General features: G+C 41.0%; 1 protein-coding gene across 1 annotated transcript in view; it reads left to right on the top strand.

Annotated features, from left to right (window-relative positions):
* CNTNAP5 (contactin associated protein family member 5) overlaps positions 1-14,672 on the top strand; it is a gene marked incomplete at its 5' end in the record, with an annotated part of 321,557 nt that overhangs the window by 187,159 nt on the left and 119,726 nt on the right. The window contains one exon of the mRNA XM_080622097.1: positions 629-800. Within this exon, the coding sequence (XP_080478223.1) occupies positions 629-800 (172 nt within the window). The remainder of the gene's footprint in view (positions 1-628; positions 801-14,672) is intronic.

Below are 14,672 nucleotides of genomic sequence, written 5' to 3'. Positions count from 1 at the left end.
GAAAGAACAGTCTTGTAAAATACTACCTTCTGCTTTTTGCAGTGCAAGTGTTAATTTAGATAAAGGGAGTGCCATCAAATATCTTTTTATCTAATAGATTTCTGTGTGCACTTACCATAGTGAGGCTCTGGTTTCAATGAGCCCTCTGGATACAGCACTAAGTGAGGAGGCACAGGAGGCTTTGAATCTCAAAGCTGGCCAAATGCTGAAGATCAGATACAAATGGTTTTCCTGCTTACTGTCCACAGAATTTCATCCATTTACTGTCTACTTTTCTTCAGCAGCAGAATTTAGCTCATAACGATTTTACAATTTACACAGCTTTTTTAATGGGATTCAGTTGCTGTCAATTGTGGAGTTTAAAGACAACAGAAAAAAAAACACATTTTGATTTTAATTAGCACACATGAAACCTCATACTCTGATATTTCCAGTGGCTGGATGCTCTCTTTTTTCACCTCTCTCTTTTTTTCTTTCTTTCTTGCTGAAGGATTTATAACACAGAAGGCTGTGTAGCATAAGGAATAAAAGCACTTGGAATAATTAGTCTCTGAGTTTTTGCATCAGGAAATCCCAGCAGAAATAGATGAACATTCCAATATTATTGTCTCTTCTCTTTTTCCCACAGGGTGCCCTGACAATTTCACCAATTCCCAATGTTTAAATCCCATTACTCCTTTTCAAGGCTGTATGAGGCTCATCTTTATTGATAACCAGCCCAAGGACCTCATTTTAGTTCAGCAAGGCTCCCTAGGGAATTTTAGTGATTTATACATTGATCTGTGTGGCATCAAAGACAGGTAATTATTGTTTCCTCTTTCTTGTATTGTTACTTTTTTCATCCTAGTGATTTATAAATACAGGTTGCATTAAGTGAAATTTCTGATCTGCCAACATTACGGATATTAGTTATAATAGAGCTACTAATAGAAAATATTACAACAAAGATAGGAGGACTGGAGGGGAAATGGTTTCAATTACATGAGGCTCTCTTCAGATTGACTTGTAGGAAATAGAGTATGCAAATTCAATCAAACTACAGATCAGTGAAAGGATTAAATTTTATGCATAAACAACATCTGATTGCTTTGAAGTTTTAGAGGAAATGAAAGAGAAGGAAAAATTATTTGATTCATCAGAAAGTGTCATCCCCCTAATATATTAGCTGTTTTCACTTAAGTAGATTATTTACGATTTTTCCTGTTAGCCATTACAACACAGCACGTTTATAATGATGACATGGCACACCTCATCCAACATACTGCACATTCAGTACGACAATATAATGATGAAATGCCTGTATCTACCAGAGACACAGTTTAAATACTGATCTGAATCCCTCCTAAGCTAAAACCTGACAGGAAACCCAGATTTTCTCATAAAGACTAGAGAGGAAATAACCTTTCTTTTAAGTATTTCACACTTTCTTCTTTGCTTCCTGTGGATTTTTAGAGTCTAAGTATTTCTGAATTATGTCAGGAAATGTTTACTTTGAAGTTAGCGCATGGAATAATAGGTTCTGATATTGGTTTTGGACTGGGTTTAGGGTTGTTTTGTTTGTTTTTTTGTTTGTTTTTTTTTTAAGTCTAGCTAAGTTCTGAAAATGGAATTGCTAGAAATTTTGTGTGCTTCAGATACTTAAGGGAGTTGTAAGGATATTTTGGAAATTAATTAGGAGCTTACGCATTTACGTATTTTTTTCGATGTTGCTTAGAGAAGAGGAACTGTTTTGCATTATTTACTGTAGGAGGATCAGTTGGCTGGCATTGCAGTCTTTTGAAAAGTGGGCAAAACCCCTGTTATCTGAAACCTGTGTACTCATTTTTGTATGTTCAAGTTTGTTAGCTTGTATGGAGAAAATGCCTTCTCTGCTGACCAAACATTCTTCCATGTTTAATGATGACTGAATTCAGGGGGCTATGAATTTCAGTTGATACGCCTGAAATGGCAGACAGAATTGATAGATGTAGCTGGTTTAATGAAAGGACACAAAATGTAAACTTTCCTGAGAATTAAGAGAAAGAATTCTGACGTTTTCCTAGAAAAAAAATTCTTTAAGATAAAGTGGACCATTCAAAGGCAACTTGTATATTTATGTTTTGAAAAAGAAGGGAACTTTTCCGGTGTGATGCAGAGGTTCTGTGGGATGTCTCGAGTGCTTACATTGTCCAGGCTACAGCGTAAATCTGTGGTACTACAGTGTCTTTCTCATCTTCAGTATCTCAAAGACAACAAGCATCAGGCTGTGATTGTAGCATACAATTACTTATGGCAGGGATCCAAACACAGTAAGAATGGTGGCACTTTACTTAATCGTTGCCTTGAAAATATCATAGAATCATAACATACTTAGGATTGGAAAGGCCCTCAAGATCATTTAGTTTCAACTCCCCTGCTGTGGACAGGGACATCTCACACAAAACCATGTCACCCAAGGTTTTGTCCAACCTGGCCTTGAACACCGCCAGGGATGGAGCATTCACAGCTTCCTTGGGCAACCCATTCCAATGCCTCACCACCCTTAAAGAACTTCTTCCTTATATCCAATCTAAACTTCCCCTGTTTAAGTTTGAACCCGTTACCACTTGTCCTGTCACTACAGTCCCTGAAGAAGAGTCCCTCTCCAGCATCCTTATAGGCCCCCTTCAGATACTGGAAGGCTGCTATGAGGTCTCCACGCAGCCTTCTCTTCTCCAGGCTGAACAGCCCCAATTTTCTCAGCCTATCTTCATACGGGAGGTGCTCCAGTCCCCTGATCATCCTCGTGGCCCTCCTCTGGACTTGTTCCAACAGTTCCATGTCCTTTTGATGTTGAGGACACCAGAACTGCACACAATACTCCAAGTGAGGTCTCATGAGAGCAGAGTAGAGGGGCAGGATCACCTCCTTTGACCTGCTGGTCACGCTCCTCTTGATGCAGCCCAGGATACAGTTGGCTTTCTGGGCTGCAAGCGCACACTGCCGGCTCACGTTCATTTTCTCATCGACCAACACCCCCAAGTCCATCTCCACAGGGCTGCTCTGAATCTCTCCACTTCCCAACCTGTAGCTGTGCCTGGGATTGCTGCGACCCAGGTGTAGGACCTTGCACTTGGCATGATTAAACTTCATGAGGCTGGCATCAGCCCACCTCACAAGCGTGTCAAGATGCCTCTGAATGGCATCTCTTCTTTCCAGCGTATCAACCGAACCACACAGCTTGGGGTCATCGGCAACCTTGCTGATGGCGCGGTCAGTCCCACTGTCCATGTCACTGACAAAGATGTTGAACAAGACCATTCCCAGCACCAGTCCCTAAGGGACACCACTCGTTACTGGTCTTCAGCCAGACATTGAGCCATTGACCACAACTCTTTGTGTGTGGCCATCCAGCCAGTTCTTTATCCACCGAGTGGTCCACCCATCAAATTGATGTCTCTCCAATTTAGAGACAAGGATGTCATGTGGGACAGTGTCGCACGCTTTGCACAAGTCCAGGTAGATGACGTCAACTGCTCTGCCCCTGTCCATTAGTTCCATAGGCCCATCATAGAAGGCCACCAGATTGGTCAGGCAGGATTTCCCCTTAGTGAAGCCATGCTGTCTGTCACCAAGCACCTCCTTGTTTTTCATGTGCCTTAGCATGCCTTGCAGGAGAATCTGCTCCAAGATTCTGCCAGGCAAAGCACAGAGGTGAGACTGACTGGTCTGTAATTCCCCGGGTCATTCATTTTCCCCTTCTTGAAAATGGGGGTTATATTTCCCTTCTTCCAGTCGTCGGGAACTTCACCTGACTGCCATGATTTTTCAAATATAATGGAGGATGGATTTCATCAGGTCCTGTGGACTTGTGCATGTTCAGGTTCTTAAGATGGTCTTGAACCAGATCCTTTCCTACAGTGGGCCTAAGGTCTTCATTCTCAGAGTCCCTGAGTCTGCCTTCCAAGACTTGGGTGGTGTGGTCAAAGCATTTGCCAGTGAAGACTGAGGCAAAGAAGTCATGAAGAACCTCAGCCTTCTCCAAATCCAGGGTAGCCAGTTCTCCCGATATCTTCCGAAGGGGGCCTACATTGTCTCTAGTCTGTCTTTTATTTGCAGTGTACCTGTAGAATCCCTTCCTGTTATCTTTCACATCCCTAGCCAAGTTTAATTCTAATTGGGCCTTTGCTTTCCTCACCTGGTCCCTAGCTTCCCAGACAACATCCCTGTATCCTTCCCAGGCCACCTGTCCTTGCTTCCACCTATTATAAGCCTTGTTTTTCCCCTCTAAGTTTTGTCAGCAGCTCCTTATCCATCCAAGGAGGTCTCCCAGCCTTCCTGCTGCTTGAAGCAGGTGATCCTTGAATATCAATCAGCAGTCTTGGGCCCCCCTGCCCTCTGGGGCTATATCCCATGGAACCTTACTAAGCAGGTTCCTGAAGAGGCCAAAGTCCGCTCTCTTGAAGTCCAGGGCAGTGAGCTTGCTGCACGCTCTTCTCACTGTCCTGAGGATCTCGAACTTGACTATCTCATGATCGCTGCATCCAAGGCTGCCTTGGAGCATCACATTTCCAACGAGCCCTTCCCTGTTTGTGAGCATGAGGTCAAGCATGGCACCTCTCCTTGTTGTCTCCTCTATCACTTGCAGAAGGAAATTGTCTTCCACACAATCGAGGAACCTCCTGGATTGCTTGTGCCGGGCTGTACCTTCACTCCAACAGATATCAGGGTGGTTGAAGTCTCCCATGAGAATGAGGGCCTCTGAGTGTGAGGTTGTTCCTGTTTGTGTATAGAGCGCTTCATCCACAGAGTCCTCTTGATCAGGTGGCCTGTAACAGATCCCCACAGTAATGTCCCCCATCGCTGTTCTCTCTTTAACCCTGACCCACAAGCTCTCTGTCGACTGCTCACCTGTCCCCAGACAGAGTTCCATACTCTCCAACCTATCCCTAACATAAATAGCAACTCCCCCTCCCCGCCTGCCAGGCCTGTCTTTTCTAAAGAGCCTGTAACCTTCCATTCCAACACTCCAGTCATAGGAGCCATCCCACCATGTTTCAGTGATACCTATTATATCATATCCCTGTAGACATGCACACATCTCTAATTCCTCTTGTTTGTTCCCCATACTACGGGCGTTTGTATATCACACATGTAAGAATTATATGTAATCTGGTCAAGACTAAAGACTGATCTGGTCAAGACTCTTCCGATGCAGTTCTCTGGACAGTCTTAAATTTCTGTGTCTGTACTATATGATCTAGGTAGATTTATAGTAGTTATGATTGATATTGTCCTGGTTTCAGCTAGGATAGAGTTAATTTTCTTCCTAGTAACTAATATAATGCTGTGTTCTAGGTTTAGTCTGAGTATAATGCTAATAACATGCCTATGTTTTAGTTCTTGCTCAGATAAACTGGGTTTTAGAGAGAGAATCTAGTTGTGTAAGCATATTATATATGCACACCCTCAAATGCACACCCCCTCCCCAGGGTTCTTGCTATAAAGTGATGAACCTCTTAAATTAAGTGGAGCCACCCAGCAGCTGCTCTGGTCCTGGTTGAGTGGGCAGTTCAGATTAACTGGCAGTTCAGATTAACTTCTTCAGATTAAGAACTGGGATTAACAGGTAACACACAGAAAACTCATGACTTCTGGGCTTTCAGTCTGAGTTGAACACAGCAAAATGTCCCGATGATGGAAGAAGGTTAGTTAGCACTATCTCCTATTAAGTGATTTTTTCTAGCCCTCAGCTGCAGTGCCAGTTTCACTGATGTTCCTACTGCTGCATATGAAGTCATCTCTGATTTACCATTTCTTTGTACACTACTTACAGGTTGCCTTAATTGACATATCCTGCACAAGGACAGGCATCCCCAGTCTTTTCATATCAGAGCCGTGTCTGTTCCACAAGCCCTACTAAGTACTGCTTATTTCCTTCTTCACCTCCTTCAAGACAAAGCTGTTCCTGCAAATTTTTCCCAATGCCTTGTGGAACATGAAAGTAGAATCTGTAGGAGGAAGCAATTTTTATCATAGTAATGCATGTGTAGGACTCTTGGCATTATCCCCACTGTCTGCCTACTGTTAATCAAGCTAATTATTTTATTTTTTTTTATTTGTAGCGAGTATATTTGTTGTGGTTGTCCAAATACACAGATTGCTCAGTCTGTTTGAGGATGTTGCAAAGCGTGGCGCTTAGATTGCTCCTGTTGCGAAGTGTTAGTGGTCGTAGCTGCCTGCAGTGCAGTTTGCCCCATTCTAATGAGAGGTAAAGGAAAAATGAGACAATATGTTAGTAAGCCAGAGAGGTCTGTTCCATATTTAAAAGGAAGTAGATTTCATTTCATCCTTCTTTGTTGTTGCCTTTTCAGGATTTCATGTTGATTAAAAGTGCAGGTGCACATCAGGGGTTGTTTGCTTTACACTGAGTTAATATCAGAAAACACAGCTTCTTACAGCATGCTGGCATTCCCCCTCTATGGCATGGTGCAGAGCAGAAAGTAACAAAGCAGAGATGTCTGGATGCTTTCACAGGTGCTTTAAGTCAGAAGGGATTCACTCCCATCTCTTGAGTTCCACTAAGTCTCTGGCTTTAAGTGTATGGCCAGGCTCCCTCTCCTTTACCTGCAGGTAGTGTGTTAGGGAAAAGACCATCCCAAGTACTTCTGGTTTAAAGGGGGAAAAAAAAAATAAAACCACAAGAGGATGTATTTTTCCTAATGGTATTTTCACTTGTGTATGTCCCTCCTCAGTATGTTACAGTGTTTTCAAACCCTGTCAAACATCCTCCTGGAAATAAGTTAGGGATATCAAGAAGGATTACAGAGCCCTGGGAGCAGTGTTAAAGGACTCTGGAGTGAAGATAGTTTTTTCAGCAATCCTCTCAGTCAAAGGGAGGGGTTTTGAAAGGGTCAGTCAAATCTGGCAAATCAACAAATGGTTGCAGGGTCTATGGGGCTTACTTTGAGAAATCTCGTCTACGAGTGGCTGATGGGGTCCATCAGCAGGGTAAGAAATCACAGCTTCATCTAGTGCAGCAGCCAGTTGGGCAATGTAGCTGGAGCAGAGCTTTCTTTCAGGCTTCTTAACAGTGATGAAAGGCACAAGATTGATGCCAGTGCTTCCCTTCCCTGGCTGCTCTGTGTGTGTGTAGAACTGAGGGTTGAGTCTACTTGTGCCTTTTTAAACTGACAAATCCTAACCTGTTTCTTCAGGGCAGTGGTAACAAAGTATTGGTTTCTGTAGTGCTAATAATGTTTCTCTGTCCTGAAGTTTATTCAGTACTGTGATGGGCCATAAACTCGGATCAGTTGAGTTTTTTCTTCATGTGACATTTTCTGTTGGCTTAGAAGGGAAACATGCTTGCTGCCATTCCTTTGATCTAAGCAGGGCCCCTAAGCCATAGCGTTGATACCAAAATACCAAGCTCTTAGAATCTACAACATTTGTGTTTAAATTGAGGGTCATTGGCAACTGTACAAATCTTGAAATATAAAACAGAGCTAGTGAGCAAAAGAGGTGGGCAAATGCATCTGAGTAAGGAGCAGCAGGGGGATGAGCAAATATGGTGAAGTAAATATTAGCCAGGGTTGCCACTTGGTATTTAGCTGTCCTAGATTCATTTGCAGTCATGTGTCTAAATTTCTGTTCTCTGAAAACATATACAGATTCCAAACTGTTTCTTGAATGGCCCTGCCTATATGGAAAGACGCAATATAGGTCTGGAAAACCTAGATTATTTAAGTTCTGTTTCTGTAACCAGATGAGATTGCTGAGGGGAAGCAGCATAATGGTCTTCAGGTGCTAAAAGGTTGCTGCAGTGCAGAAGGGAATAATCATCTTTTCTAACCAAGATACATAAGAGAGCAGCCACGGGATAGACTGCTTGAGGAGACTGTCAAGTCTCTGTCACTGGAAGGCTTTACAAATAGCTTAAGTGAGTCTGTGAGAAATAACAAACATGGGTACAGGTGACGCTGCTCTGGGATGTGAGCGTGGACTAAGTGATCTGAGTTCCCTCTAGCTCTGCGTAATTCTGTTGCATTCGTTTAGGCTTCTCCTTCAGCTGAAATAACTGTGTCTTGTTCTTGCTTTAGGGGTTCTGAAATGTCAATAACACTGCTTAAGAAAAAAAAGCAAAACCCTGAAACATGTGGGAAATAACTTTCAGGAATTCAGCTCAGGATTTCTGATACCTGTGGGAAAGCTCATTTGGTAGATGTATCCCTCAGACACTCAAGGCAGTTCTGTAGCAGAGAGAAGGGACCATGTAACCTATAGGAAAAGTTTGGTGGCTTTTTTTTTTTAACCTGGGATGTATATGTTAAGTTTGGAGTGTTAGGAAGTAGGGAAGAAGGAGCTACACTTTCTAATAATTTGTCACTCCTCTGATTTGCTTTTTGCTTATAAAAATGCATGATTCATTTTTACAATTGGAGGCTAAAACTCTGTGATTGCAGAATTTATTGCCCTGTTTTCTCTTGTAATTTTTTCTTTGCACGTTCCATGGTGTCTAGAATGATGGTTCAGCTCAGGCTGTGTATTTTTCTTTTATAAAGAGTAATTTGATTCCCTTTTACTTATTATCTCTATTCTGACAAGATCCCATGACTTCTTGGAGCTGAGGTGTCTAGCCCTCTTCCAGATGTGGTCAAAATAAAGGTGAGAAGTTTGTAAGCTGTGAAGAGGATGTGGAGACTGAGGCACAGGAACATCTTCCTCTTAGTAAATCAACTCAATAGTTGTGTGTTGATCCTGTCACAACGTCTATTTCAAATGCTTAAAGATGAAGTGCAAATCCAGTTGGATGTAGTCACTGACCTCAACCTTGGCCTGAGCAGCCCTTTTCAAGAAACATATCCTCTCTGGGTCACTCAGCTGTGCAGCTGTGACTATATGAGTCTGCCATTCAGGCCTCACAGCTCTTTCTAAAACTGACACTGTTCTTTTATGTGCCACAAACTGTTCTTTACAAGGAAAGATTAAATAGGCTAGGACTCTTCAGCGTGGAGAAGAGAGGGCTAGGCAGGGTTGTGCGAAGAGGAGCAGCATGAAGGAGGTGAATAATAAACAAGAATTTGCTGTTCCTTATTCAGACCTTACACAGCAGCAAATGGTTGTTGTTAGATGCTGTAGAGGTCAAATGTAAAGGAAAAAGCCAGTAACGCATACATGAATCCATAAACCACAGATTACTGAAAGCTGGCAAAGTTTTCAGTAGGATACTCTTACACTTATTTCATCAGCATTTTTGCAGTGACACTGTCAGAGTGAAGAAATTGGAGGAGAGGCAGTGTTGAAGTCTGAACGGAGGTGTTAAAATTAAGCCTAGGAAGCCCAAATTCCTTACTGTTTCAAAAAGATCATTTTCATTGTGGACAGCTCTTTGTACGTCTTCTGTTCAAAAGCAAAAAATATTTTGCCATAGAATCATAGAATAGTTAGGGTTGGAAAGGACCTTAAAGTCATCTATAGCTGTGCTAATCTCAAAATATGTTGGAATCTTTGAATTTTGCTAAGTACTAATACCTTCTGTTTTTCTCTTCCTACGTGGCAGTGGAATTTTGAGGGTGTGGGTCGGGGGGGGGCAAACAATGGAAGACATAGCTTGGGGGAAATTCAGACAGCCTCTCATTTTAAAATAAATTAAATGGGTAGGAAAACAAATATGCAGATGCTGTGAATTTAACCACACTGTTGAGTAGCTCTGGGATTTCCCATTCAGCAGTTGGCTGGAATGCCAGATTTTGTGACTAGAAATACTATCTTCAGTCCTGAAGCTGAGTTGTTTGTTTGCTGCGGTTGGCATCTTGTTCAGAGAATAGATGCAGGAATGTGGGCTCAAGAGATATTGAAGCTCAAGAGTTGCCATGGATATTAGGAAAATGTGCCAGAAAATCATTGAACCTCAGTCCAGAAACACTGTGGATTCCCAGCCCTTCATCATATGGCACAGATGCTCCTCTTGGGTTGAGAAAGGCTGGCTGTTCTTACAGCAGGTGGACCCCTTGGAATACAGCAGCAAGGGCTGAGGTGTTGCCTGCAGTCTGAAGACATGGACTGATTAATCTCACCTACTTCTTGCATGCAGTGTGGCAAACTGCTTTGCAGCATTAGTCACAGAGAAGAAAACTCAATCTCCAGGAGTTCTGTAACTCTGTGTGCTCACAAAGAGGTAAGATCTGCTGTGGTTCCCTCTACCAACTCCTCTAAATTCTGTAAAGGGAAGTGCTTAAGGAGGCATTGAGTTGGGATAATGTGTGACAAATAGCTGTCCTAAGGGGAAAACTGGCCTCATTTTCCTCTGACTTGACACCTCTTATGGAAATAGTGTTCTTCGCCCCTTAAGATGGTGCTAAACAAATGGTTGTTTCCACCAGGTTTTTGAGGCACATCCTTAGATGGGACACATGCTCCGGTGTCACATCCTTAGCAATGATGTTGGTTGCATTAATGTCTTTGAACTCCCATCACAAAGGACATGGTATTTAAGTTGGCTAGTGACAGAGAAAGATATGTTAAGGAGACTGACATTTTGTACGCTTCTGCTATTTTTGCACTGGCTGAAACTGTTGACGTTTTGGTAATGAAGTTTACCTGGAGAGAGGTAGGGTCAAGGCAGATGGAGAACTGTTTGTACACGTTGTTATATTGTCATAAGTTCTATACACAATTTGTGCTTCAGTATATGAGAATAAGTGGTTGGGTTTAACAAGATCATTTGTGTGTTGAACCTGTCATTATTCATAAATGAATTATGACAGCAGTCAGAGACTGCTTACCTTTAGACTCAGTTTCACATGAATGGATAGATAAACTGCATGCATTGCTCTCCCTGTCTACAACTGCTAGGGTACTTTAATCTGATTGTTGCAGTTCATGTTGATTTTGTGCTGATGAAGCTTTGACTGGGTTGTCCTATTTTTACTTGTCTGGCACCCTGCCCTCGCTACAGCAAATACTGGGAGTATTTGTCAAGGACAACACTGGGAACTTCAGTTCCCTTAAGTGACCTGGGGGAGGAGGGAAGGAAAAATAAAAATTTCATGTTTAATCCACTTTGGCAGATATATGGATGACGACGCATCTTGCAGGACATTCTGGGAATTTCAGAGGTCTGCAATAAGGAATGCAAACCTGACCTCAGATACTTTCTTATGAATCCTATCAGTGTTTCATCTCTGTAGCATCAGCAGGCAGACACAAGCACACACTGATATTGCTGTCCTTATTAAACCAAGATTCATCTGCATATTCCAATTCTCCTAGCAAATAAAAATGGAGAGCACCATGTGGTATACATAATAATCACTGCTATGGGATTGGCGTTAACAGTTTACCTCATTAGGGAGAAGCATACTGAGTTAATTCATGAGTTTGCTTCCCTGTATACACTACTCGAGTTACGGAGCACAAACAGAATCCTAAGTCCCTATCCTTTTATCCCTACCCATGTTTTATATGTGAAAATTCTTCATAACATTTTCTAAATAAATTAGCTTAAAGTGTTCTTTTTTCTTGCTAAATGGAGCCGACCTTTCAAATCTTGCTTTATGTCTATTTGCTTTGTAGATTTCATTAAATTTTACTATAAATTTTTACTTGCAAGAAATAATAATTTTTTTACCTTTTCCTCCTTTTATTTCGGTACGGAACTTAACATTGCTTCATGTGTTGTACTGTCAAAATGGGCTTTTGGGAAATTGCTTACTATTGCAGGTGAAGGGTGTTAGGATAAATCTAATGAAAGCATAGTCTCTGTGTGTTTCCCAAATCTCTAAGATTTAACGTATTCCCTGCAGCAGAAGCCGAATTTTATATGATTCCCCCACCTCCTCCCCAAATGTGGTCATGCAAATGAGAAAATACCCTGCCTAATTATGCCCAGTGAGTTTTAATTTTATTTTTTACAGTCTTAGGCTGGGATTTAAAAAGCAAACACTTAATATTGCATTCACCCCCACATAAATACATGCAGTGCATTGCAGAAAGAATGAAAAAAAAAAAAAAACAAAATCACCAAACCACCACCCACAATTTGGCATCCATTCTTTTTGTTCTCTGTAGTATTCATAGTTTTAGTATTTAGTGTCTTCTCAGCAGAAATGACAGTTAATTTATAGTCCAGATTATTTTCACTTTGCAGGAACTCATCTGATGTTTTCCTTCTTGGTTTTATAGCAACGAGTCTGATGGTTTTAGATCACACCACTTGAATTCAGATGGTGATCAAAGCTGGGACAACTTGAAGACATAAGAAGAGATGTCATCTGTCCTATTTTAAAACATTTCTGATCTTGGGTAAATCCCAAAGTAGATTTGAATATTGCCCACCTGTATCTCAATCATCAGCCAAACAAAGCACTTAAACTGCACACTTCAAATGCTGGAATACCTAGATCTTTTTCTAGATTTTTTTCATTAACTGCTGCATACAGGAGAGGCTAATTATATGTCTAATGTCTAATTATAATGATCTGCTGGTCCAGGTTAGAGTTCTTCTGATTTTTTGTGTCACCTTAAAAGGATCACTTCAGTCCTGTGAGTGACTCTTTTCCCAGTCACCTTTTGTCTCTTGCCTGTTGTGAAATGTAGACTTTGGTGGATGTGTTTACAAATAGTACAGGGAATACTGAAGCATCATGTTTCCTTTCAGTTTCTATTTTAATTAAGGAAATCATGGACAGGTTTTCGAAATTTTCCTTTTCTCATGCTTGTGTTGGTACTTTGTAAAACACTGACAATTTGCTTTGTATTTTTACAGCAAAAATTGCAATATTGATAGAAATGCCTCTTTCATCACATTGTCCTTACATAATGTACCTTTTTCCTCTTTCTGTATGCTAAAACCAAAGCAAAACACTGGAAGACATGATATGGAAATGGAAAGGGGAAAATACCTTAAACCTAATTTATGTTTCATGGCATGGAAGGAAAAGGTGAAAAAGGTATCTTAATGGCTTAATCCCTTGTAAAGATCAATATACAGTGGAAAAAATAGTATTAGAAATAGAATACATGATGTTCTGTAAGAGTTGAAGAACCACTTGGGTTCTTCCCAAAATTATGCGCCTACATAACAAATTAGACATGCTAACTAATATAATTAAACCATCGCAGATCGGTCATTTTGGAGTACGAGTCTTGGAAACCCCCTCAATACCACCCAAGTTTCAGGGTGAAGGGGTGGGATGTAGGAAAACTGGTCAAGATTTAAAAAATTCAAAACCAGACCACCCAAAACTTGGGTGTTGGAATTAAAATCCCTGCAGTTCTGAAGAACATCCCCCAGTCTTCATATATCTATTGTAATGATTAAATGTAGTTGGATACTGCAGGAAATGACAGAGCTTTTCTCTCTGATAGCTTAAGGGCCAACTAACAAGTGTAATAAAAACAATTAGAAGAATTCTCTGCTCTTGAACTGGTATATGATCTTTGCACTGTCAGATGAGCTTGCTCTGTGGTAGTTATAAAACAAGGACACGTTTGTACAAAACAAAGTCTATGTAAAAACAGGCAGTTACAGTGGAAGATGCTAGCACTGAAGAGCAGAGAGTTTTCTGTTCTTTATGTTTCTTTCATGTGAATGAAAGGGAGTGCTCAGATTATTTGGAAATTGCCAGAAACTGGTTTTGCCTGCCCTGCATTATATTTAAGGCTTTTTGTTTTCCTTGAATTTGTTTCATACATGCAAGACCAGCTGCAAAAAACGATTCAACGCCCACGAAGGGTGCACTTGGTGTGTAGAAATACTGTGTTTCAGAAGAAAATACAGTTTCTTCAGATTCATCTGCCACACTCACATCACCACATCTGATTTTGAGACAGATTGTGCTTTAATTTAGACTTGTTCTTTTCCAGATAAGTTTGTTAGTTGTATTTATTTTCACTTGAAGCAAGAAATTGGTGCTGAATTGAAATCTCATTTACCTGATGCCACTGCAGAGCAGTGCTGATCTGGTCATTTGAAATGTATCTAGTAAATGCTGTAAGGGGTTTGAGCAGGATTAACTGCTTCCTGTAACGGCAACGATTTGTACATGAGGAAGAATGATGGAGTTTGTCTTTGATAAAGAGTGGAGGGACTTCCCACTAGTACTGGAGAGGGGATTTTGCCCTGAATGAATGTGGAGAAAGAAGGTGGCTTCAAGTTTGATAGCGGGCTACTTAAGTGACCCAACTTTTAGAATCCAACTTGAATACGAAATTCAGTTCCTGGGGGGCACCTCAGTAGAGTTCACCCCCATTAGCAGGGAGTTGGAACTAGATGATCTTAAAATCCTTTCCAACCCTAACTGTTCTATGATTCTATTGATATTCCTTTAGAGTCAAAATGTATGGGGTATGCAACCCCATACATTTTGCAACCCCCATGGTAAATTAAAGGCCAACTACAGGGATGTATGTGGGATATAATATCCTGTCATTGTTTGTTTGTTTTGTTTTTGCAGATGGCTTTTCTGCTTTTGCTTTGTAAAATGATGGATTCTAAATGAAACAGCTGTCTGTACAGGATGGTTTGTTTCCTATTTTTCATTTTCAGATTTATTTATATAAAATCCTTTTTGCTGATGCCAAGACAAACTGTCAGCACATTTGCCTCTATTAAAAATATAGGTGTTCTAAGAACAAAGCAATCAAACCTTAAGAAAAAAAAAGCCTTTTATCTAACTCATAGACAGCAGCCTCTTTTCCCTTCACTTGTGCCA

The sequence above is a fragment of the Psittacula echo genome (assembly GCF_963264785.1).
Source record: "Psittacula echo genome assembly, chromosome: 6".
In the NCBI taxonomy this organism is placed as follows: domain Eukaryota; kingdom Metazoa; phylum Chordata; class Aves; order Psittaciformes; family Psittacidae; genus Psittacula; species Psittacula echo.
The sequence above is the reverse complement of the archived record's forward strand: the minus strand, read 5'-3'. Positions and strand labels throughout refer to the sequence as shown.